A 27,434-nucleotide genomic window follows, 5' to 3' on the forward strand; every position below is an offset into this window, starting at 1 on the left:
GAATGTAGGGCTCTGGTTTGTCAGAGTATAGGGGTAGCTTTTTAAATTAGCTCTCCTTTGTATCTCAGCCAAAGGCAGGATCAAACTGCTCTTGAACCTCTAAAAGTTATAGTAAAATGGAATGGAACTTCACACAAAGACAAAATTATCTCATAGAACTCAGTACTACAAGTTGTGTTGACGGCCACCATTGGTCAATGAACTAGACTACAAACTAATATAATTTTCATTTTTGAAAAATGTCAGGCTTTGCATTTTGCTTTGGTGAGACTACAGAAGCCAGTATCAAATGTTTGACATTCACAGGTTAAAAACTGGCTGGGGCAACTGTTATGGCAAAGTGAATATGCAAGCAAGTTGTGGAAAAATATGTTCTTGAAAGCCATATCTTATCTTCCACTTGTAAAAGGCTGACTTGGCTTCCAAATACACCTTGAAACAATGGGGGATTTTTTGAAAACCATGAGACCGCAGAGGCAAGAATATATATACTGACACTCTGCATATGCACCAGGACTCACTCAGATCCTGCCCCCTACAACACCTCTTCCCCTCTCCAGGATGATGAAAGCAGGATGAAACCGTTCAGACTCCCTCTTCTGCTGCCTTGGTGGTGAGGGAAAGCAGTTCACTCTGTGGCAAGTAATCTGGCCTCTTCACTATATTTAAAGAAGGGCCAGGAGGAATTCCAGGGATTTTTGTAGTGAGATAAACAGAACTCTTGACCTCTTCCATGGAGAAAGGAGAAGTAGCTGCTTCCACTATGAACAGGGCTGAGGTTTTAAAAGAAGGGGCCAGTGGGGAAACATCAGAAAATTCCCGTCAACACACCAACATATACTCCACCCAATTCTTCTCCCTCTGCTGCTAATTCTCTGGCGTATGAATCTAAATCTCCTGAGAGGAATCTCATTATGGGATGGCAAATGTAGGTAGTGGAGAAAGATTCTACCCTCCCACTTTCTCTCTTAACTTTGGAGAAGGGCAGAGAAAGACTGACTTTGCTTAACAAGTGGGGAGGGGGGGGGGACAACACAGACCCAGCCCCCATCGTGCATCTAAGATTTCTCTGCCTGACACAGGAAACAGAGGAGAGTCTCCCTGTACCAATCGGAACTAGGAAAAAGGTGGCAGGAGGCTCAGAGCGTACTTACCGTCTAATAGCAAGCTCATGGCAATTTCCTTGCTTTGGTCTTCATTACTGGAATAGGCTTGTTTTTACATAGTTCTCCAGAAGCCAACATCTGACAGCACCGTCATCCACAAAACAAGGCTCAAACACTCCATTTTCACTTCTTCACTAGGCAGAAGTCAACAGTTTCCCCATTTTCCTCTTTCAAAAGGTAGATTTACATCTTCCTCTCCCCACACACCTCTTTGTGCTCCTGCTCCTCCCCTCCTCCCCCACTCTTTCCAAAGGGTAGCAGGAAAACAATAGGCGTAAGTCTAGGAATATTTACTAACTGATAATCTCTTCACGTATTGCAGCAGTCTGTTTTTCCCCTGTCCGATAAAGATTTCAGAGCCAACCACTTTTGCCAACCAAAGAAGGGGGGGACGCCGGTGTGTTTGGGCTTGAATCTGAGCACTTACCATTCACCTGCTGGGGGGAGTATGCCTCTGATCCAGAGTCCGGGGGAGAGTCGGGTAAAGTGCTGAAGAGCAATGGAGAAAAAAATAGAGGGAAAGGTCAAACAAGCGTCTTGAGAAATTGATAAGGTGAAAGAATGCAAAATATCCTTCAAACCTTGGGGAGAAGCAACAATTCCACGGATAACCCCACTGCCTGCAGCACCCTCAGCTGGTAGAGATTAACAATGGACTTGACAAGCATTTTTCTGGAATTGTTCGCCAATACAAATCCTCCTGAGACTGAAGTCAGTCAGTGTGACCTCCTACAGACAGGTCTTCCTGCACAAATTCTCCCTCCAGCGAAAGACCCAACCACTGGCGACTCCCCAAAGTGCCAGGAAGCCCCCCATGGCTAACCCCCTTATCTACTCACTACAGCACCTCCCAATTAAAGAGTTTGGGACTGTTTAAACTCATATTATTTCACACCCAGCCTATGCTATTCCCACAGTGAGCCCTTTGATTTTATTCATAGGCATCTAACTTCATGGCCATTTTGTTGATCTCCTAATAAGACTCTTCTCTTCGCTCAGCAGCTCTTGCTAAGCTAAAAGAAGCCAAAACAGAAATGTATCTGTTCCCCAGAAAAAGATCATTAACAGATACAGAGGAGGCTTTTGGGGAATCTGGCTCTGTTACAAAAACTGACCCATCCGAAGAAAAAGCCATGAGTCTAAGGGCCAGATTATCCCATCATCAAGTATACCTGAGGCTACATGTGGAGCCCCTGGACTGAAGTTGACAAAGTTAGCCAGAAGCAGGCAAGAGAAAAGGGTCTGGCCACAGCCACTGCAAAGTAAACCAAAACATTCTATTTAACGACAAGAAAGAATTCTGATTTTAGAGTTTTTGTTGCTGGTTAGCTTTCTGTCAGAGAATAAGGCACTTTTTATTAATGTCTGACACATTTCAGCAAAAACAGGCATTCCCCAGGGACTTTTCTACAAGAAATGGGACAACAATGAATAAACTATACTTAATCCATTGGGAATTGATTAAGAAGTGCAATAATCCTCAAGATACTGAAATTAGTTCTCCTTTTCAGTCTTTTACATTGGATGAGTCCCATTTTGTTAACTTCCTGTGTAGCATGTAGTATAAACACCAACAATTGGGAAACACTTGCCTGCGAGTGCTCCAATCGGAGAACAGCCTTTACCAAAGGTGTCATGGGCTTTGAAGACACTTGAACTCAGGATGCAAGAGAGAAACATGCTAAGAGGAAGGCACGCTTGGCAAATCCACACCATGATCAACTCCCATCTGGAAACCAATGTCCCCACTGTGGAAGGACGTGTGGATCCAGAATTGGCCTCCACAGTCACTTACGGACACATTGTTAAAACCGTATTTATGGAAGACAATCTTACTCGGCTACGAGTGATCACCAAAGAAGAAGAAGAAGACTTACAGAGTGTCATTAATATGCACAGTGCTTTGCTGAGTAACAAACAAGTAACGAATCTCAGGGGTCTTTAGGTACTTAGCTCAAACTGGGTTTTTCTTTGGTATGTTTCCAACAGAGGATTCAAAAGAAGAGTGAGTTGACAACAACTATTGTCCACTCTTCAGCCCCCAACTCCATGCCCTTCAAAATTAAGAGCTACAGTACACTTCTTTCCCTTTCAAATAAATTTCATCCCAAGCACCTGCAACTACAAGAAGAGAGCCTTGAAAACTTCCTAATGGTTCATAAACTGAGATTCAATCTCCAAACACACCTACCAGTAGCTGATGGAGACTGCAATTGTGCTGACTGGCAAGGTCAAGTAAACACAAAAGCCAGCACAATGAGACTGAAATGGGGAAGGGAGGGAATGGATGTTGAAGTCTAATGAAACCAAGTGAGTTAATGGAAAGTCACTTCAGGACAACACTGACATCCTTACCTGTGCTATTAATCGGGCTACTTCTACGAAGACTAGCTCATGACAGACCTTTCCAATACTACTCAGATTATTAAACTAGCACAAGTAGCAACTTCTAAATTGTCAGTTGGTAGCCTCAGCTATTAAGCTGGATAAAGAAGTGTTAGTATCACTGAAGTCCACATAAAGTACACGCTTTGTTGGCAACATGAGTAAAGAGGGCAAGGGATAAATAGACTATGGAGAATGCATTACCCTGTTAGCCAAGAGTTGCTTTCAGTTATACATTTCCCTGCTTGCTTTTTGAAAAGTGAAAGAAAGCAGCCAGGAAATGTATGGAGACCTCAGATGGCCTATTGCTGCTGGCGTGATGCAGCAAGAGCGTCAAAAAATAACCAAAGAGGATGAGACAGGAAATCTAGTTCCAAGCCCTATACTGCTAGATACATAGTGGTGGGCTTTAAAAAATGAGGGTGAAGTGATGACAGATATCTATCTATCTATCTATCTATCTATCTATCTATCTATCTATCTATCTATCATCTATCTATCTATCATCTATCTATCATCTATCTATCTATCTTTCTATCTGGAGAGAAGTATATCATTCTTTTAAAAAGCTATTCTGAGTTGACTAGAGAGGAACAAAATCTTAAAGAGAAACTTCCAATTGCCAAGAGAAGAGAGAACCAGGGCATGGATAAGCATTTTTTTTAAAAGCACTAGAAACGGAAGATCTGTTCTTGGCAGTTTCAGGGGGGAAATTAGCAACAGGCTGGATGAAGATGGAAAAGAAATGGCGGAGTACTATGGCTCCAAGTGTACACACCTAGGAAAGGGGAATAGAAGTAAAAAACATCAGACTTTCAGCAAGGCTGTTAAAATAAGTGGGTGAGTATGGATATGTGTAATATTCTGAGAGGTCAAGCCTCAACATTTGAGCGAGGAAAATTATAGTTACACATTTTTTACAGACTGTGGACTGAGAGAAGAATGTGGTGCTTGCCAGATGTTGTTGGAATTCCATCAACCCCAGGCAGCATGACCAATGGCCAGGGATAGCAGGAGTTGAAGTCCAGGAAAGGAATAGGAAGGAGATGCACCAGCAAAGAGAGACAAGGGTTGCTGAAGAAATGGGGAGAATTAGATGGCCATGCTGTTGGATTAAAAATGAGAAGAGAGCGTACAGGATTGAATGATCAAGGAAAGAAAAATAATTGGAAAACCTGGCAAAAAGAAATAGTTCAGAAAGTGGAACACTTCACAGGCAAACTGCTGTGTATCCAAATGAGGGGTGGGCTTAGGCACAAATGTATTCCACAAGGGGTTTAGAAACAAAGAGGAGAGAGATGGCTCTGTGCTCCATCGCCAGCACACCTAGCAAAGGCAGCCATCCCCCATGACACCAGCCTGTGCTATTTCTGATGACAACCCCAACAACAAGCTGGAGATGAAGAGGATCTTCTCAGCAAAAAAATATGGCAACGGACACACTGGTAACTTTCCCAAGGTCCTGCCTATCTTCCTCCAAGCACCAACTGCACACAATGAGCAGAATGGTTGCCTCTCCTCACTAATTAGTAGCCATGACTAGCAGGGCTATGGAAGTCAGAGGAAGCATACAGCACACCCCTTCTTTGGTTCTCAAAATAGCACGTTATGTCACGAAGCTCCTCATGCCTCTGTTCCTTACAGCAAAGCTATGGAACCTCAGGCTCAGGGGGCTAAATGTCCAGGCTTCTGAACTGAGCCCTCAGGAGTCTTCCCAGGTCACACAACACACCCTTCACAGGCCAGGTGCTCCTTGGTTGCTTTGCTGGGCCGGAATGTGCCCTTGAACTGTGACAGTGTCTCTTGTTTACCTGGAAAGAGGGTGAAGGATGATGTGTAAACCTCTGCCTTTGCATGATTGGAATGTAACTTACTATACAAGGGTAAGATTCACATCCATTGCTGTGACAGCTTTTGCACCTGGCCCTGCTCACCACTGGTATGAGGCCCCAGGAATGCTGTCCACAGGGGAATGTGGCCCTCGGGTTCCCCACCTCTGCATTAAGACACAGGTATCTTCTGTGACGTTTGACCAAACTGTGGGAGGCAGTGCAGGACAGAAGTGCCTGGCGTGCTCTGGTCCATGGGGTCACGAAGAGTCGGACACGACTAAACGACTAAACAACAACAACAACATCTTCTGTGACTCTCACCTCTTTCTCCTGACCCTCACACTTGTGTTCTGGCCAGTTAGCTAGCCTTGACCTTAATTTTAGGTCAGTGGATTATCTATGGCACAGCCTCATTTGAAATTCTTCTTGTTGTGATCCAGCTGTAAGTGAGATGTGCACCTTCTGGAGGGCAAACTTGGCAAATTTATTTGCTCTTTTCAAGGCCCCAGTAGACTTGCTTTGAATAACTTTCTCTTCTTGTCTGTCCATTAGGTTCTCCTGCCCTGTACCTTTTCAGTTTCCTAGCCAAATATTTACAGAAGTGTTTGCATATATCCTTCACAGCACAGCCAGGCCGAGCCAATCCACGGAGTGAGCCCACCTGGCAGGGTGCATCCCACAGAGGAGCACTGCTTGTTTTGCAATCTTTGATCCAGAGAACTGATCAGAAAGCTTGGCAGAAAAAAAAAAGGATCTTGCATGGGAAGGAAAAAAGGAAACTTTTTCCAAGTAACATTCAGAACAAAGGGACCCCAATTGCTGTGGTAAAAGGAGGGAGATGAATCAAGGAGTACAGTGGTACCTCGGGTTAAATACTTAATTCGTTCTGGAGGTCCATTCTTAACCTGAAACTGTTCTTAACCTGAAGACCACTTTAGCTAATGGGGCCTCCCGCTGCCGCCGTGCCACCAGAGCACAATTTCTGTTCTCATCCTGAAGCAAAGTTCTTAACCTGAAGTACTATTTCTGGGTTAGCAGAGTCTGTAACCTGAAGCGTATGTAACCTGAAGCGTATGTAACCCGAGGTACCACTGTACTAACTTCTGGATGGGATTCTATTGTAGGCTGGCAGTGCTGGATAGTATTTCTAAGGACAGGGTAGCTTTTATTTTTATATTTTTTTTAAAAAAGGGTAAAGGATAGATATAAAAACATATAAATGTAAATATTACACAGAAAATGTGCTTATTTATATTTACTTGTTTTATATGTTAATCCTTCATTTTCCTCGAATTTCTATTTCTATTGAAAAAGTGTTACGGTACAATGTTCATGAATTCTTCCTCTGAGACCAGTAAGGAAAGCATTTCTGCAGAAGTGTGCACAAAGAATTCCAGAAAGGGAACATCAGAGGTGCCATTCCTAGCAGACTGTGAAAATACATTTTCAATTGCTAGGCTGAAAAACAAAGCAGCACATTATTATTTGATCCTGTTGGTCTAAGGCTTTGAAACAAATGAACAAACAAACTAGATGCTTCCCCAAGGTTCTCAGCATGTAATACCTTTAGCTAATGTTCAGACAAGCTTTAGGGATCTTAACTGGGATTCCAGAGTAAAGATTTAATTCTACATTAACCTGTGCCTCAAGTGGATAACAAAATCTCTGCTTCTATTCCTGCATCTCCCCACAGGTAGTATACAGCAAAAAACAAAAAACAAAACCAAAAAAACCCCACACCCTTATTAGAATGACAGTGTTTGCAAGTGTATTAGAACCATTCAGAAGTGGAAGGCTGCATGGAGACCAATAATTTGCTTCGTTGATGGCATCACAGCATCAGATCATCCTCTGTGATCCTCCACATTCTGCTAGCTTATGAAGAACCAGTCTCTGGGCTGAAGGCACAGACTGCTAGTTATTCAGACATATCTTAACATTAGATATTTGATGCACTCAGCACATTCTTTGGTCCCAAATACAGCAGCAAGAGTAACTCCAACTGGTGAGAAAACAAGACCTGCCTGTGAAATGAGGACCTCTAAATCGATTTTTCATTCATCCCCAAAGTGCTGTACAAGTACATAAATATCAAATCCATAAAACCCTCTCTCCCAACTCTAGGATTGACATTCATACCTATAGGACATACACCAAAAAAATGGACATGTACTTTAAATCTGCTTGTGAAGTTCAGGCTGACTTACCTTCCCCTAGCCCCCTGCTTTCCATTTACAGTCCATCTAGTCCTTAATCATCATGCAAAGTTCCCACCCCCACCAGCCGAACTGATCTTCTGCTTCCCTCACAACAACTGCAGTGGCTGTCAATAGTCTGTAACTGGCCCTTCCTCCTCAGCGAGTCAAAAGGTTCATGAGCACAGTGTTACTAACGGAACGTCTGAGAAGCTCACAGGCCACAGTGAGCCAGGACATAACTGGCTATGCACATGTAAGACAGCTGGGTATGCACATGTAAGACAACTTTAGCAAGAAATCCAGATTTCTGTCAACCAAAGCTCAGTTCCTCCTCCTCCATTATCTATTTCCTGTTTGCTCCAGTAAGTCCCTTCCACAAAAGCATCACTTTCACAAACTCCCATAGCAACGAGCTCCTGCCACCACTCCATTCTTCTTGATCCAATGAATGTCCTTCTCCCATTCAGTCATGATTCACCTTGGCAGAACAGGGGAAACACATCATCTCCCTAAATTCACCTAACTGATATTTATCGTTTTCCTCTGAAAGGCTATACCCAGTGTCAATTGTAAGGAAGTAGAAATTTGGTTTAGACTCCATGCTCTTCAAGCCTATTAAAAACGATATCTAGGGCACTCCCTGGGACCACTTGTTTTGGTGCCATAAAAGAGAGTTTTGGTCAGACATCCCTTTGGAATAGTTTCCTGACAGGCACATACTTTTCCCCTGGAAAGATAGCAAGGTTACATTCAATACTGCAGCCTGTTCATTTCCCCTAAAAATGCCTAAAATCCACGTCCTGCAACTTCTAAGCCTTCCTATTTTCACCTGCAGGCTGCACAGACAACTGGCCTTCTTTGTAACCATTGTAAATATCCATGAAGTGTCCAATTAAGTTCCATCAGTGAAAACCATAACCAACAATAATTTGAATACTACTGTACTTAACTCTATATAAATTATCTGTTGGTGTTTCAAAATCTAAAATGTGGTTTTAGCTTTCTAATTTTTACCATTCATGTGCCAACATTTCAGCTCATTCCCCTCCTCTCAAAGTCACTCAAGTCCTGGCTCTTTTAGTAGATCATTCCATGAGCCTAGGAGGTTTTGCCAGCTCTCCTCCAGAAACCCAGTTCCTATGGACGAAGGTTCCCTTCTTACAACACACCATTGTTTTTCGATTTAGACTGCTGTGGACATAGTGTCATAAGAGAATTAGCAGAATCGTTCAGATACAACTTACCACTCTCAGGCCCTAGAACTGCACCCTCCCACCACCCCATCACCACCTCCACCTCTTCCTTCTTTACTCAGCATCACTTACCCAGGTGCGTAGGAGGCTTTCAGCTCTGATTTGATTGGAGGGGCAATGTTGGTCAGGCAGTGGCTGCTGAGGTACCCCTTGGGCATCACCATGCCATTGTTGTTATTGCAGTTGAGGTGAGTACTGTAGCTGGGTCCACATGGACTGGGCAATGGGGGGCCATGCCGGATTGGAACTTGGCTGCCAGGGGGGCCATGGTGGAGACTGTGCCGGATAGGTACTTGGGTGCTTGGAAGGCCATGATGGAGGGGACCACTAGATGCAGCATTAGAAGCATGACCAGCATTGGAGACAGATACACCGACACTGGCAGAGCTGGAAGGTTGGGCATGAGGGTAGCCAGCAGAGGCTGGGATTTCAGAGATAGAGTCCAAATCGGAACTGTAGGAGAGAAGTTAGAATAACCTGAGTAACATGTGCATATTGCACTTTTCAATCTGCAGGCATACAGGGTGACTCAATAGCTATACACTGAACGATGTTGGCTCATCACATCATTAATTCTCCACTGAAAGAACAAAAAACCCCACCACAGAATGTCTGAAAACATATAATGCCATTTGATCCATGATATGGAATAGAAATAGAAATGCGATGGCTAACTTGAAAGTGGAGATTACAACCACATTTATGACATCCTGTTGGTGCATGTGAGTGTGGCAACAGGCATCAGCACCGTTCTCTGGCATTTGTTCCACAATGAGATCAAGAAAGAATCATGCACACGCCTTGGATATTCTTCTGAAAATCTCCTTTCAAATACTCACCAAGCTTATACTTGGTCAACAAGATGTGATCTTCTGGCTGCTTGTGGCCCTTTGCTACTAAGTGCTATCCAATGCAGCACACAGAAGACATATAACCAATGCAGCTCCTCTTAACCCAAAATGTAAGCTCCTGTTGGGTCCTGTCCTTGAGTGACAGTCAGACTTAAATCCCCTACAACCTTCTACTTACACTAAAGCTATCCATTTCCTTTTCCTTTTGACTGTTTCCTATGTAGCAAAGTCTGGTAATAGCAACCCCAAAGATATTCCTTTGGATAACTGAGCTCAGGTGTCTGGAATCAAAAACTTAACCAATGGCTCTCAAGAAAAGAAGAATCAAAAGAAAGATTTAGGAAGAACTGTGGACGTGGTAGGGATAGAGAGCTGAGCACAGTTGTGTGGCAGACAGATAGCAAAGGAAATATGATCACACCATGCAGCCACCATGGTCACCCTCACAGCATCATGCAACCATCACTGTTTATTAGGAACATAGGTGCAAAAGAACACACTTACATATCTGGCGAGTCTTCCTTGCCAATATATTCTTCCAGGATGCTGGTGTCAATGTTTGAGGGTTCCAGTGCTCCATTAATATCATGACCTGAAACAAAAACAGGTTGCACAGGGAAAGCTATTAGCAAAATTCAGACAAAGTGCCACTGTTCCCTCAGGGCCAGACAGAGCTCTGATGATGGAAATTCCCCAGAACAAAAACGCTGGCTTAAGTCAAGGAACTGAATTGGCTTTAAAATGGATATTTGAAGAAGGAAGTGGCATCAGATTCAGATCTGAAGAATGGGGTATTGTTCCAGAAACATCAGCTGGAGGCCAAGAGATGGACAACGGAAGAATGGACACCAGAAGTAGAGGGCACAAAAGATGGATGGAGGAACCATTTTATTCAGTAGGGCTCAGAAATGGCTAAGGGATTTGAGTCAAATTAGAGGAACAATTGTTTAGGAAGGGGATAATCAAAAAAAGTATTACTTTTGAACTTTTATAGTATTTCAGAATCACCCATATCATAGAAGACATTTTAGTCAAAGTTACTTTAATGAACAAACAGCAGTACTGTAATGATAATTTAGACAGAGTGACCTTTTCTGGGTGTAACACTTTACAAAAGACCTGGCTGAGACTCAATCTACTGTCTCTCTCCCTCCCCTTTCTACCTCCAATGTGGCTGTAGCCTCAGTTTAGTGTTAAACATAGTGGACAAACTATGGTTAGTCTTAACTATAGTTTACTGAAGCAAGTCAACTTCAAACCTTTGTTTATGAAGCTGTCCTGTTTCTGTGAAACATAATTAAGATTACAGATAGGTAGCCGTGTTGGTCTGCCATAGTCAAAACAAAAAAAATTCCTTCCAGTAGCACCTTAAAGACCAACTAAGTTAGTTCTTGGTATGAGCTTTCGAAGAAGTGTGCATGCACACGAAAGCTCATACCAAGAACTAACTTAGTTGGTCTTTAAGGTGCTACTGGAAGGATTTTTTTTTGTTATAATTAAGATTAATCACAATTTAGGGCTCAGATATTCTGTTAAACCATGGATATCTAGAAATGAATGGAAGCAAAAGTTTTTGAATTTGTCCTTGTGTTTGTGCAGAGGAAAGGAGCCCAAATCCAAAACTCATGCACAGAACAATGAAGAGTAATTTAAAATAAAAGTGTCTAATACATACAATAAACAACTTGGGTAAACATACCGGTACATAACCAAAAGAACAACCCCAGTAAGGGGAGGGGGAGCAGTAAATGAATGAATAGGCATAGACCATAACAACTGGCTTGTCTCTAGAAAGAGTCACAAACTGTTAGGATTACTTAGTTGTCATTTAGTCCTGGTAAAAAAAAAAAGTTTCTTCCTAGAGATTAATAGTCTTAATAAGAACCATTGCATTTACTGAGGAGAAAGAGAAAATTCCAGTGATACTTATTGCCTGTGACCCTGAAGACCAAACTAGACGAGACTATGGATATCCTTCATCAAATCTCCCATCTCTTTTGCAATTTTTGAAAATAGCAAGGGGTCAATAGATTGGGACTATGCTGCTGGGAAAGGGGGGTTAACTGTCCCCTCATTCTTCCCAATAAAAATTGCCCTCCTCCCAAGCTGCTATTTGCTTCATGAGGGGAAATGTTTGCATGCCTGCTGTGAAGTTACCTGTCTGGTTTGCCTGTGGGAGGCAGCACTCGGGCAGCTCACTACACCATTCCCATGCCACAGCTGGGTTCAAATGCTATTACAAAAGCCTTGGTCCTACCAGTTTTTCATCTACAGAACACAGTATTTCCCATCAGCACCACTTTTCTTGCTGTGCCTCTTTGGAACAGACTATCAGCTCTTCCTCATTACTCCACTACCATATCCCTTTTCAGCTGCATACCCATCATACCCCACCACAAGAATTCTGGGAACTGTAGTTTACCCTCATAGAGCTACAATTCCCAGCTCCCTTACAGCTTCCAGGATTCTTTTGAGTGCGGTGATATAAGCTTTATCCTGTCTTGTTTAGAGAATGACTGGACTTTCTTTCAGGAAGTTCCCTCTTTCTCTTCTCTTGCACTGAAAAATGGATTGGGTTTGTTGATAAAAATAAACCTCCCGCTTTATCTTTTTCTCCAGGAGTCTGAAGCTTTGTGCACAATTCCTAAGTGCCAAAGGCATTATCAAGAAAAAGGGAGGGAGTCCTTCGCCCACAGCTCAGATAATGAAGAGACAACCTTTTCCTGAATGGCTCAATCACATTAGATTAGAATGAGAAGTCCCTCGCTCACCAGACAAGCGTGCGCACACAGTCAAAGGCGTCTCTCACTCCCCACTCCTTAACAGCATTCTGGGTAAAGGTTAGTCAACCAACCAACCAAAAAGAAAAAGGGGGAAAGGAGGGGAGGAAAACAGGGGGCTTCAACCTATCAGAATTTTACCCTGCGAAAATCCCTTTCATACCAAGACAAGCAAATCAGCAGAAATAAATCCAGTGAGGAATTTTGCCAAAAGGGTTGGTTGGTGGGTAGGTGGAAGGGGGGAGAAAAATTAGAGGCACTTTTTCCCTTGGTCATACAAACTGAGCAAAGGTAGGCCAGAGACACAATTTCATAATAAAGCATACAACCTTTGATTTGCCACACCAGAGAGAAATCACATGAGATAGTCTACTACTGTACAGCACTCTAAGTACCGTATTTTTCCATCTATAAGACGCCCCCATGTATAAGACGCCTCCTATTTGGGGGGACAGATTTAAGAAAAGGGGGGGAGACGCCCCCTATTTTTTGAAATTATTTTTTAGGGAGAAAACCTAGTCTTATACATGGAAGAATACGGTATCCACTTATCCCATTCAGTACAGTTGGAATTCTTGGGTGAAGATCATCTGATTCTTAGGAGTTACAGCGCAAGCCTATCAGTGTCCCCAGACTCAGAGCTTTCATTCAGAAAAAGGAGCAAGTCTCCAGCCCTTCTAGAGAGAAGGCCATAAATGCTCAACTAATAGCAAACGGAAATTTACTACACATATGCAAAATTGGGAACTTTAAGCCTTTGATGAAATACAGTGGTACCTTGGTTTACGAACTTAATCCATTCCGGAAGTCCATTCTTAAACTGAAACCGTTCTTAAACTGAGGCACACTTTCCCTAATGAGGCCTCCCGCCGCCGGTGTCTTTCCACCATTTCAGTTTCTGTTCTTAGACTGAAGTAAAGTTCGCAAACCGGGACACTACTTCGGGTTTTGTGGAGTTCGTAAACCGAATAGTTTGCAACAGGGCTGTTCTTAAACCGAGGTGCCACTGTACCAGCAAAACTGCTGGACCCCAAAAGATAATGAACTAAAGAAACTGCCAACTCACAAAATGGTTGTGAGATTATGTATTTGTTGGTATAATGTTCACCAAAGACATCCATGCTTAAGTCTGGGGAAAATAAATGATGAAATCATTTCATATGGGGACTAGAACAATATGGCATTGTATTTGTGTCTTAAAAGTTTTCATTACGTATGAAAAAAAACTGTAGCAAGTAACAGCTCTATGGACTGGAATATTTTAAATAATAAAGTTTCCTTTATTTATATTCTTAGTTACATGTTTATAAAGTGCATAAATATTATAGTAGGCATCAAATCATCCAAATATGAAGTATCATAACATACAGCATACTGTTGTTATTTATGCATGTCTTCAGTGTCTATGATGCTGTGGCAAATAGGGCAAATAGACAAGTCCCCGTCCCAAAATGAGTTGGACCTAAAAGCACAAAATAAGTCTTTTTAAGTAAACCATTAAATAATCAGAAAGAGTCTGAAATGTTGTAATTTGGGGAGGTAAAATGAAAGCCCTTATCTGCTAGTCATCAACAGTGTTCTTCCAGGATACTTTTTTTTAGCCGAGCAGTTACATCTGACCCAGGGGTCAATTCAGTGTTTAATAAAGATGTTTGTACATTAACCTCAATGGAGGAAAAGCTGTAGAAAAATGCGAGCAGAACTAAACTCAATGGGTAGAATTCAACATCACGTTATTATGACGTCTTGTCTGCACAAGCATATCAGCTTGCCAGATGGAACAATTTCCACCCTCCCCTCACCCCTTCTAGGGGCTCCTCTGAACCCCTTAGGCCAATTTGGGGGGTCGTGAGGGGAGGAAAAAGGGAAAGCCCCATAGTGCAAGAAGAAGCCCTTGTGCAGGGCTTCCGCTGAAGGGGTTTGTTATGTGAATCCTGCCCAAAGGGACATAATATCCCCTAATTATGTAACTGTTACATTCATGTAGTGCAGTATTTAGTATGTTGGAATGCTTGGCCATGAAATCCCTGCTCAGCCATGAAACTCGCTGGGTGACTTTGGGCCAGGAGCAAGTCTCTCAGCCAAACCTGCCTCACAAGGTTGTTGCAAGGATAAAATGGGGAAGGAGAGAACCATGCACACCTTACCTTGAGCTCCTTGGGGGAGGAGGGAAGGTGGGGTATAAATGAAACAAATAAATAAATTTATACAGCAATAATGGAGCCTTGCTTTGTGATGCTATGGTTGGAAACAAAAATGACTGACTAAATTCAGCATACACACATTTTTTAAAAATGTGTTGATATGAACAGAAAGCTTATGAAAGGCTCAGTGAGAAAAATCATTTGTAGGGACAGGGGGAATGATATGATTACAATGCATATCCTTAGAAGAAAGACACTGGTGCTTTGCATGCTGCCTCCAAAGAGTTCTGTGTGCATCGGGAGAGATCCTGATGCTGGCTGCTGCTCCCTCAAGCCGTTTGTGTCAGGCATGACTGTTCCACAGTGTTACCTTTCTGGCTTTGGTGGCAGGTCAGCTCCTACCTTCTGGCCACCTTGCCTTGAAGGTCACTTTCATGAACACTTAATGGAGATGCAAGCAAAGGTGAGATAAGCAACCAGACGGGGAAGGTGTGTCAACTGGGTAGCTTAGGGGAGTTACAACAGAACTGATAAGCAACCCTGAAAAAGAGTGCCGACTCCTGTTAAGTGGTTGCGAGTGAGTTGATGAGGGGACTGTTGTTCTTTTCTTGCTAAAAATAAGCAAATCCTCCACAGGGCTTTTCTCAGCTTTAGGCTAGAGGCACTTGAGCCAGCTACCCAGCTTTGGTGACATGCCAGTTCTGTTGGAGCAGCATGCTCTGTATCCATCCCAGAGTAGTTTTTAAAAAATACTCATCTCTTACAAACTTAATGCAACAAAGACAACGGACTCCCATCTTGTGTTCTTCCCCCTGAACCACCTCAAATAGTGGGAATCGCTTCCCCCAACCTGTTCGTGGTTTGCCTTTTCACAAGCCCCCTCTTATGTCTGTCCATCCATCTCTTTGGGAGCAAAAAGTATCTCTGGAATGTCTGCAGCCGAGTGCGAGCTCTTAAGAGCATCTTGTTGCTCGAAACTTCTATTCAGTAAAGACTTGTTACCAAAAGCCAGCTTAGGTGATTAATTATAAGCTAATGCTGCTCTTTGGAGTCACGAGCTCCTAACAACATTAAACAATGCCCCTTTGCCCCCTTCCCTTTCTAACGAGAGATTAGAAGGGAGCAGAAAGCTTCAGAGGAACACAAACGCACTCGAAACTCCCCAAATGGGAGAGATCCTTTCTTCCCAGTTCCAATAAGACAGACATGGAATAGAAAATGCACTCGGTCAGCGCTCATCTTCCCCAAGCAAAAACTTCCAAGTGCTAACCCTGTCAGAGCCCTTTGTTACCTATGGTGCGTGGTTCAAGCTGCTCTTTACTAGTCTCTTCCTAAGCTCCAGTCCAAAGGCCCACAAGCCTGGCATTTGAACTTTGGTGCCAGGTGAAAATAGAAGTCACTTTATGAGGAAGAAGCAGACTGAGGCAGCAAACGGGAAGAACAACAAGCTTCCTTGTGGCCTGGCAAATGAAAAGCCCTCCTAGGAAATGCCCTAAACCTTCACTTCAAAAGTTACATTTCTTAACACATTATTTTAAGCTGCTTTCCCCCCCAGTGTGCCACACAAACCTATCATTTTATTCCTTTTCACAATTTCAGTGCTGTTCCTCAGTGACAGTTCCGACAATATTATACCTTCTACTGCAAAGCTGCAATGTGCCTTTCAAATATAACATAGTTATTAGCAGAAACAATAAACATCCTTCAGAAATGCAGCTTGGATATATTGTTATTTATAGAACTTAATAACTTTCCTTTGTTGTCAATCTTCAGCACTTAACAGGCAAAACAAAACAATTTTGGTAGAGTGTACCTTAGGCCTTGCTTTGCACATAATATAATGATTTGGTATTATGTACACAATCTTCAGGGCCAAGCCTGCCTTCCCCTTCATCCTCCATTTTGGTTACAAGGAAGAAACTATTGCTTCACTTTCAGCTAGATGATGTTACTCAATATGTCCAACCTGGACAAACTGTGATTAGTTATACTACAAAGTTTAGGCCCCTAGAAAACAAGCCACTTTCAAACTGTGGTTTCTGATACCCGTTTGTTTCCTTAAAACAGATTTCTCCTCCAACTTGTATCCACCAGCTGGTTTAGACTACAACTCCAAAAACCAGCTGGAGGGCACCAAGTTAGGGAAGACTACCCTAAACAATAATTAGCACTAACCACAATTCCTGGTTGAGATAAAACGAGTAAGTGAAAGTGAAAGTTTCCGGTCTCCTCTCACTGATGCACCAAAGGGAAAGAGGGGAAGCAAAACCTGTGAGCCCAATGATGACCCACCAAACTGTGGCACCAAACTGTGGCTCAGTATTACATTCAGACACAGCTGTTATAAGGGCTGTTATAAACCCAGAATTTAAATAAAGATAGTATTTTACATAGGGAGCTGAAAGACACAAACACATACCATTTTCTGGGAGCCATACAAAATTCACTCCATTTACCAGCTGTCCTGGCTGTGGCAGCAGTCATGCTTCTCGGTGCTGCTGGGCTCCATTTTCTCTTTTAATTTCACCCACAACTCACTAGAGGGAGAGCAGGAAGAATAACCCTTGCTCTGATTTGGCTTTAGATGGCACCACATATCCAAATATCTGTTCTGAGTGGAATAAGTTCACATGAGAACATTCAGGTCAGCCTTAAACTTCACCTATCTAACAGGTACATCTGGAAGCTATATCCCAATATTAGGTACAAATTAAGTACAGTATATACCAGCAGCTGGCTTACATAGTGAGAACATGAGTATTTTACCAATATTATTGACTCTGTTTAGTGAGGGGGCTGTGGCCTTTCTCTTTTACTTAAAGAATCCAACCTCAAGACTGGACTGAGGTATTCCACCTTGTGTTGAGATGCTCCTGAAGACTATTGCCAAATGGCTTAGGCTTCAGTTACTCTAGGTATTGGCTCTTTTCCTACCTCCTTTTACAATCTCAAAGCAGTCTCCTCATATGTCACCTATGTGGCAAACTAGACTAGCAATGATATCAAGGGAAGAATTTATTAGTAGTGCCTCCCAGCTACTTTGAAAGAATCTTTCTCCAGAAAGCCAATATAGACTCCATATTTTCTAGAAGTGCTAAAGACCTTTCCGCTTAGACCAGAGTAGCCAAGGTGAACCACAAATCCTATCATCCCAGACCACTGGACACACTAGTTGGAGCAGATGGGAGTTGGAATCCAACAACATCCGGAGGGCACCATGTTGGCTGCCCCTGATGCAGACAATCATTTAGCAATCAAAGAATAAAGAGAAAGTTCTTTTAATTGTCGCATCCTTATCATTTCGAAGTTCTGCATGCCCGATTTGAAACGTCACAATGAGCCAGAGGTTTATTGGGTGCACGCTGCCTTGTGACTCCTGTTTGAATCTCCCCCGGTTTCCTGTTACAGTCAAACCCACAATGGTGTTTTGTTTTCTCCCACAGAGTCCTCAAGCAAGTCAACAACAAATCATAGCTTCGGGCTGGCTAGCAATTGTGGCTTGTTTGGGAGGACCAAACCAAAACTCCAGATTTGGTTATACAGTGGTACCTCTGGCTACGAACGGGATCTGTTCCGGAACCCCGTTCACATCCTGAAGCGAACGCAACCCGCGTCTGCATGTGCACGTGCCACAATTCGCCGCTTCTGTGCATGCACGGGACGTCATTTTGAGCGTCTGCGCATGCGTTGAACAGCTTAACTGCCATTTCCTGGTTTGCTTCTCCTGCTCATGCCAAAAGTGGAGAAACAGGAGTGATTGGGCAGCAGCTCACTGCTCGATCCCAATAAACTACCATAAGCCAAAGTTTCCGGCTTATTGTGACATTTGAATGTAGCCAGTGTTTAACGAGCCCCAATGTTTCCAAACCTCAATGAAATCCCCTTTTCGACATTTCTCTACAAAACGTTGAATCAGATAGCAACAAACCAAGCGGCAGAACATCCTCACCTACATATTAGCAAGCAAATATGTACAGGCTGCTCTTGCACCATCTTTCAGTCAACTCACATCCGTGGAACCCCAACAGACATATCCAAGTGCATATATAATGCACATCTGGTGGGACTATCGGAGGATTATGAGCTTTCGGAAAGAGGCTTTTTGTTGTCTCAGGCACAGTAAGTCACGTTCTCTCTTTCACTACATCTTTTGGGACTGATGAAAGAGAGAGTAAAACCTACTCGCTGCCAACTACTTGAGAATGTTAATTACAGCTAGAGCAACATTAAAATTGGAAAATAGTTCAGAATCATGTGGAATGCTGCATATATGAAAAAAAAATCTAGTTACATATGCATTTTCTTGAAGCAACTAGATTACCGGTAAACTTGAGTATCCTTTCATTAGGTATTAAAAAAGTAGGCATGGGGGATCTAAATTATGCACAATTGCATGTTTAAACCTCATTCAGATCAGTGGATAGAGTGAGTTTGTGGTTTAGTATCTCCCATTAAAATCACTGAGTGTCAGACTACGACCTGGGAGACCAGGGTTCAAATCCCCACTCAGTCATGAATCTCAGTGGGCCAGTCACTATCTCTCAGCCTAACCTATCTCGCAGCATTGTGGTGGGGATTAACTGAGGAGGTGGAATACAACCTTGAGGAAAAGGTGGTATGTAAATGAAACAAACAAATATATAATATCAAACATGTTCTCTTTGTTCTTTTCTTCTGAGACAGAACTCTCATTTCTTGTCCCTGTTTGCATTTTTTAAAAAATAGATAAAGAAACACTCCGAAAATGTTGGGGGAGGATCTCGTTTAAGTTTAAACATCAGAACTAGTTGCTTGGCAGTTAAACCTTCCTCATAAAGTCAGACGATTCAAACAGATAATAGAATAATTGACTTGTAGAGTTGGAAGGGTCCACCAGGGTCATCTAGTCCAACCCCCTGCAATGCAAAAATTGTTCGCCCAAAGTAGGGCTTGAACCCATGACCCTGAGATTAAGAGTCTCATGCTCTACCAACTGAGCTATCCCAGCTGAATCATATTGGAAACAGGGCAAGAACTGAGAGTTTGGTGTCCACTGCTGATTACCTTGAAATCTCAAGTCACAACAGTGCCCTCTTTCTTTAACATCCAATACACCTTGCCCCTCCCTAGAGGTCAAGGGTTTTCATCACCACCACCCAGTGCTTTGCTAAGCTCACAAAGATTGTTTTGAAGAGGCAGCTAGTGCAAATGTCACCTCCATCTACATTGGCTGCCCATTTGCTTCCACAGGTGAATCAAGGTGCCAGTCAGAACAATAAGCAAGCCTTAAACAGCAAGGCTGTACGCCAGTTCCCATATATACAGCCTTGCTTTGGATCCTGTTTCTCATGGGAAATGATATCTCTAGGTCTCTGGAGCAAGGGGTTTTTGAGCAGGGACACTGCACCTTTGGAGTTATTTCCCTGGGAAAGCCTACTATGCCACTTACAACCATAGAATTGCAGAGTTGGAAGGGACCTTGGGGATCACCTACTCCAGCCCCCTGCAATGAAGGAAAATGCAGCTCTCTCATATGGGGATCAAACCTGCAACCTTGGCATCATCAGCACCATACTCTAACCAACTGAGCTATCCAGGCTTCATGTTACGGTGCACATTTCCTAGTAACCACGCTTCTGTTCAACCCGGCATTTGAAACCCTGATGGTTGGCATGAACAGGTGGCAGATTTTATACCTGATGGCTCAAACCTATTTTAGCACTGCTAGTCATGCAGACTTGGTTTTGCATTTTTGTTGTCTTTGTATTGATTTTAATAGAGTTTTCATGTAAGCCAACTTGCTTGAGATCACTGAGGTGGCTGCTTCTGCCCGCCTCTTGGGCAGGCCAGCACTGCTGATCTTTTCAGAGCTACCTTTCCCTAACCCTAAACCTTCTGAAGCATTTCCAATTACTCCAATAACCCCTGTGCCCAAACCTCTCACAAACTTCTCATTTGCACTCTCACTGAGCAGACTGAAAGATAGGCAGCTGCCCAAGGGACTGAACCAGGCATTTACATGCTGAAATCCAGAATTCCCAGTTATCATCCTAAGGTATCCTCAGTTTCCTCTACTACCAAACTGCAGGAAAGTGTCAGGAAATGGTGCAAATGTTTATTTGGAAGGAGCTGGGGGGAATGAGGCGGGGGAGGGGGGCAGAGAGAGAAGGGCATTAATTCAAGTACCAGCCTAACAAAAGGAATAGAGCCCTAGAAAAAGTTGAGTCCTTTGAACATGTGAGAATGCCAGGAATTCCACTGTTTGGACTGGTTTTCTCTGTCAGTCCTAAATGTCAAAACTTGGCCAGAGTACAAAAAGGAACTTGGGGTGATACAATGGATCGTGTTTATTTGGACTTCTGCCTTGGGCACACTGGGCAGCTTTGAATGATTTAGTGTCTCCATTCTGTTTGTAAGGTAGGAATATGATGGAGGGCTGCTATGAATACACCGTAACAGTTAATTTGTTTATTGCATTTTATTTTATTGAATTTGTAGCCCGTCCTTCCTCCCCAAAGGGACACACAACACCACATTGTACAGCATTAGTGCCTTCAGGATAGAAATTCCTATGGGTTCCCGCCCCTGCAGAGTGGCCCCTGCATCAAACCAGTACTAGGTGACCAGGTCAGGGATGGATTCAATAAATTGCAGAGCAACTGCATTTGTGATCAGCAAGCTGAAACAAAAACACCACCACCTTTCTACCATCACAGTTTCATTCCAGATCCTACTTCGCAAACTTGACCCTAAGAACCCTGACTTGAGATATCCTTCACATGGAGCAAGATCTGTTTCGGCTTTTTAGCAGTTCTCTGCAGATGTTGAAGGTGCTTCAGGTCACTGTATTTACAAAGTGTAGAGATTAAGAACAGAACGTACATTGCAAGATACGCTGATAGGTATATATGGTATTTCCACTTATAAAACCCCCTCCCTCTCTTCCTCCACCCTGCTTGTATACTTGCTCTGATGCTCATCTTCTAATCACCTATAATCCTCCCTGGGCCACAAAGTGGGGGAGAGCAAAGGAACTGCCAGAGAGAGAGAGAGAGGGGAGGGGTTTACCTTAATTAGAACCAGATGCAAGAACCTGGAGAAGATGACAAGGTCAGCCATTTTAATAGGCTGGTGCACCCCAGCGAGGTGGGGTGGGTGGAGGTGGGGAAGTAGAGGCCTGAGAAAGCAGAGGGTGAATGGGGAAGAGCCGAATGGAGCAGAGTTACGGCTACGCAGCATGCGAGCTTCCATAATGCAGGGTACTCTTGGGAGACAGGAAAATTCTGTTCTCTCCTTGATCACATTAAAATCCAGGAAGCACCACCCCACTGGGTTTATGATGTACAACTCCAGGTACACAAAGCTACACTAAAAGCAAATGACAAATAAGGGAAAACACATGGGATTGTATTTAAGTGACATGACCCAAACTTATGTTTGCAGATGAGCATTAAAACCCTGAAATAAAATGTACCAATGCATCTATTCTGTCCCCCCTCCTTGCCATTTCCACCTCAGAAATCAACACAGACTTTGACTGTTTTGCAACCTGTGATGTGATTCGGGGGACTGGGGGGGGGCATGAACTCCAAACAAAATTTCCAACACCAACTCTGAATAAAAATAATAGTTGTTATCATTTATATGCCGCCCATCTGATTGGGTTGCCCCAGCCACTCTGGGCAGCTTCCAGCAAAAAATAAAAACACAATAAAACATCAAACATTAAAAACTTCCCTTCCCTTCTGAGCTGCCTTCAGATGTCTTCTAAACGTCAAATGAATGTTTATCTGCTTGACATCTGATGGGAGGGCATTCCATAGGGCGGGTTCCTCTGCCTGGTTCCCTGTAACTTCACTTCTCTACCTTATGATTTTTTTGGAGGGGAGGGAGGATTCTGCATTAGACAAAGTCAGAAGGACATTGGAAAGAAAATAATCTGTGTATATCGTCCGTATGAAATTACCTTACGGTACCACATCCAGTTCCCACAGCTCCCCTTGTGGTTGGTTAAATGTTATATTGCTTGTAAATACAGTTCTCTGGTAGGGAAACCGAGGCACGAGGCTGTTAAGGGACTTGGTCGAGATCACACAGGGAGACAGTGGTGAGGCATAGGAACCCTACATAATACCTCTCTTTAGAAACTGTCTGCCTTGGGTTGCTATGGGTAGCAGACTTTTAACAGCAAACACTCTCATTTATTATCCCTGCTATCACAGAGAAGACTCTTCAGTGTACCACATATTATCCTAAAGCTATGATTTTCTACTGTCTCAGACTGTGACCTTTACTGTACCCAGGTGGATGTGCTACTTAGCATGCCTTATTTTCCCCACCGTAGGGACTTCTGGGTGCTATATATATCCAAACCTAGAACCAGGGCAGATGTCTGTTCATATACAACTGTCCTTTGCAGGTGACTGCCAAAGGGTTTCAATGAATATACACAATGGGCTGCAAAATCAGTGTGCCTCATCGGCACATTCTCTGGAACGCGCCAGGCTCCTCTCCCCGCTTCTGCCTTCCTCCATGTTTATACTTCCCTGCCTATTGATTGGCTTGTTCTCCAGCCATGAGTTTGAAGAATCCACACAAGAGATTCCTAACCAAACACTGCCTTAAGGGGGGGAGGCTGCAGGAATGACTGAGGGGGAAACACGCTGGTATGCTCAATCACTTCCCCTTGGTCACCTACAGCCTGAGTTGCAATACTGGGTCATCGCAGGAATATTCATTGTGGGGACATTCACTCAGATGCAGAGTTGGCTGTTAAAACAGTGTGTATCTCCCTCCATGTACCTCTTCTGCCTCCCAGCAGAAGTAACACAATGGGGGCCATCTGTGCTTTGGAAACTGACTCCTCCTTATCTTGCAGCAATGGGCAAAAAGCAAAAGAGGAAGCTTTTGGCTTTGTACACACCATACATTTTAAAGCACATGACCTCCCCAAAGATTCCTGGGGAATATAGTTCACCCCTCACAGAGCTACAATTCCCAGGACCATTAGCAAACTACAGTTCCCAGGATTCTTTGAGGGGAGTCATATATGCTTTAAATGTATGGTGTGTGTGTGCAGCCTTTGAAAAGCGTTCACTGTGCCTGCCTAAACCCCAACCCAGATATGCAGCTCAGCATTCCTCATTAATTAAGCTCTTTATTACCTGATGGTAAAACTAAGCAGCCACTCTCAGAAGGAGATGCAACTCTTGTGACCTGAGAGGGCACCGTAGTCACAAAAGCACCCTTCCCACCCCCACAATGCTGATATCTCACAGACCACCCAGGGCAAAGTGGCTGCAGTTCGCTACTTCTTCCGAGCATGTACAAAATATTGAGATACAATGGAAAATGGGATAAGGACCATTTTACTAAGCAAGGATATAATAAGCCTGCATGGACACATATACACAAAACCCTCACCATAAAAACTAGAGCAGATAAGATCCTTGAAAAGCCATTGGATCCAGCACCAATTTACTCCCTACCATGCTCTCAATAAAACATCCAAAATCATCAGCTCTAGATAGGACACATTACCACTTTGCTGCAGTTGTCTTGAAGTATGCTTTCCTACAGAGTTTTGGGCAATTCAAGGATACATCCCTGCCACTTCAGCTACCTGACTTTTGTACCTTTCAGCTACCATTTGATCAATGCAATTTAATGACTATTGATAGGTATTTGGTTCCTTGTTAAAATGACACACTATTTCTGCATCCTCTCTTTGTTCATTTGGTTTCAATGGACAGGATGACCACTTTTGCTTTTATTTTATTTTTTGCTTCCGTTGGATCCCCTGATACTTCAAAGCATACCGTGAGGTCTCCTCTTTCCCCTTCTGCTCTTTCATGCCAGATCAATTATGGCCACAATTAGCAGAGGGTTCCCTCTCCCAGGCAGTTTAGGAAAGCTTAGTAAGCCAGTGCTTGAGAACCCCAGCCTCCAGACACTGGTGTGTTAAGGTGCAAGTCAGCTTAGTCTCACAGATACCAAGGAAGTTAGAGGCACATAAAGATACAGTTGAAAACTACCGGTAATCCAGAAATCACTTTCCAGGTCTCTGAGGATTGCTAAAGCAAAGAGTTTTGAACTCTAACCCACCACTGAAGACATACACACACTGTTCACCACAGCACTGTCACAGAGTCCACCTTCTGATCTTAGGAAAGCAATCATTTTGCTTTGCAATTCTGGGCCAACTTCATGCAAGACACATCATGGGAACAACCAGGACCCAGAGCAAAGAGACAAGGAGAATTCCTCATGGCTCGTTAGGCACTTATTACAAGTTAAAGTTCCTGATATCCAATACAATCCAAGAACCTAAAAGAAAAGAAAATAATTTATTCTCATTTGTCATTCTTCAACAGAGGGCTAAAGTTAAAGCTCCAAAGGAGTTCTTCCCTAATGATCCCGTGTATGCCTATGATGGTCGAAGAGCTCAAAATACTTCACAGGTCAAAATGGTTCACTTATAAACCCCATCGTGTATTATCACCATTAGGGCACCTTTTCACATTACTTTTCAGATGTATGCCTAAGATGTTTTAAAGTGCAACTAAATACAGGTTTGCAAGTACATTTGTCTTAACAAACATGAGTATTGGGGACAATAATTGACTGCAGCTCCTAATTAAGTGGACATCCAGTAGCTGGCAAACCCATGTAATGCATAAAACGGACCTTAGTATCTTTTTCCTAATGTGCCAACAACCCCACTGGCTGCTTTCTAAAGTCTTATACAGGCCTGACTTCATTCAGCTAATGAAAATATTGCACAGCCACATGACCTTCCAGAATACAGCAAAAAGGGAAAGTGATCGCTTAGCAGACAGACTCCAAAGGTGATGAGGGGTTGGAAGAGAGAGTAGATGAACTCAAATAGCTTGAAGACCTTCCATATTAGGTTATTCTGGTACAATTCTGAGGACTGCAGCCATAGCTCTTCAAATTTTCTCTACGTAGGATTGCCCCCCTCCCCCCGGGTTTGTAAGTAAAACATCAGCTTCTTGCATCTGTTGACCTCTGGGACAACTAATTCTACCACAATTTTTGAAATAAGAGTGATTCTGCTTCTTCACCTCTGTCCTGATCTCTCCACTTTCCCAATCTTGGGATAACAAGATAGGCAATTAAAAGAAGCATGGGGTGAATATAAATGCATGCAGGTTTCAAACTGTCCATTTTAGCCATGCAAAATCCCATCCGCTACATGTTATAGGCATATGTATGAGGATAAATGGTTATATACTGATACCTTTCTCCTTTCCCCTCCTCCCCATTCAGGCTTATCTCCTCCCCCCCGCCCAATATTTTCTGAACACCTTCTCTAGGTGTTCATATCAAGACCTAATATCACCATCACCTCCTTCTTCCTCTTTCTGGCCTCCCTCTTGGCTCCTGGCTCTTTCCAGCCTCTCCACCCTTCCCCTGGCCTCTCCTCTGCCCATGCCAGCTGTGAACATTGGCTTGGATTGAGCCATTGTCTTCTGGACATTGGGACAGAGGAGGAGGGGAAGGTGTGAGCAACAACACAGTAGAGCATTTGTATGCTCCCCAGTGCTCCCCCCCTCTGCCCCGGCAGTCAATGGCCTACTTGTCAATTCATGCGCTAAGATGGAGGAAATCACAGCACATACAAACATCAGCATTTGGTGATTGTGAAGGTGCCTGCCTGGAGACACACATTGGGCCATTTATAATCCGATTCCATTTTCATAGTCTTCACTGTTAACAACACAACATCCCACATTCTGTCTCAGGATAAGAGATGGAGAAAGGTTGCAAGGAAAACACAATCATTCCTGGAAAACGACGGGCTCTCTCACTATCAGACCCTGTCAGCTCACATCATGCACCTGGGACAACTGCTGGGAAATCCATAATATTATTCCTTCATCTGACTCTCAGCACTCAAGTCCCAAACATAGAGAGACAGCCCCAGCCTCACCCTGGGTCAAACTTACTCACAGGCAATAAATCCCTAATCTCAAACAGGTCTGCGGAGCAGATAACCAAGCAGCTTTCAAAGCTTCTCTCATCTATTAATATGAAATGTCTTGGGAGAAATATACATTTTCATATTCCCACCTTTGTGAAACAGTTAATTACAACAGATGGAATTCAAAGGTGTGCCATTACAAACATGTCTGCACAAGCTTTCTGGCTTGCCAGACAAAATGATTCCTCTCTCCCCACCCTGAGTCAACTTTGAGGGGTCTGGGAGAGGAGATGGGGGGGGGTGACCCACTGCACAAGTGGAAGTCCTTATGCATGTCTACCTCTGACGTGTTTTGTTAGGTGAATCCCGCTCAATACATTCAATTAGCAAATCCATGCACATACATGACAAACTCCAAAACACCACTATTGGATGCATGCATTGCCTTTTGCACCATGGAGAACAGAAATGGAAATGGCAGAGGATGTAAGAACACTCAGGCTTAGTCCTCTCAGCCCAGGAGAGAATGTAGGAGTTAAGAGTGCCAGGCTAAGCCTGGAGACCCAGGTTCATGTTGCCATGGCCAATCACATTCTTAGCCAACTTAATTCACAGGGTTGTTGTGAGGATAAAAGGGGTGGGTGGGGGGAGGCTAGCACATATACTACTTTGAGCTCTCTGGAGTAAAAGTGGAAAATAAATGTAAATAAAAAGTGCAGGTAGCTTAAACCAGCAACCTTGCATTTCACAACTGGTTTCCTAACTGACTGAGCCACTGCAGGTCTTCACCAGCAGAGGGCTTTGCCTCCCCAAGACTGGCGACCTACTTGAGGAAAGGAGCTTCCAGGTCAGGATGAAGCCTTTACCCCAGCAACTGTGTCTGGCTTTGTCTTCAGCCTGAT

The 27,434-nt window shown here is 43.4% G+C and overlaps 1 protein-coding gene across 5 annotated transcripts in view; it reads right to left on the bottom strand.

Annotated features, from left to right (window-relative positions):
* Positions 1–27,434, bottom strand: part of MYRF (myelin regulatory factor) — a 95,837-nt gene that overhangs the window by 40,653 nt on the left and 27,750 nt on the right. For 4 of the 5 annotated variants that reach the window (XM_081930400.1, XM_081930398.1, XM_081930399.1 and 1 more), the window contains exons 2-4: positions 10,190–10,277; positions 8,907–9,287; positions 1,594–1,655 (exon numbers count right to left, since the gene is read on the bottom strand). In XM_081930400.1, the coding sequence (XP_081786526.1) occupies positions 1,594–1,655; positions 8,907–9,287; positions 10,190–10,277 (531 nt within the window). Of the gene's footprint in view, positions 1–1,154; positions 1,546–1,593; positions 1,656–8,906; positions 9,288–10,189; positions 10,278–27,434 lie in introns of those variants that run through there. The other variant, XM_081930401.1, reaches the window with a different exon arrangement.

The sequence above is a fragment of the Podarcis melisellensis genome, assembly GCF_964234715.1.
Source record: "Podarcis melisellensis genome assembly, chromosome: 1".
Classification (NCBI taxonomy): Eukaryota; Metazoa; Chordata; class Lepidosauria; order Squamata; family Lacertidae; genus Podarcis; species Podarcis melisellensis.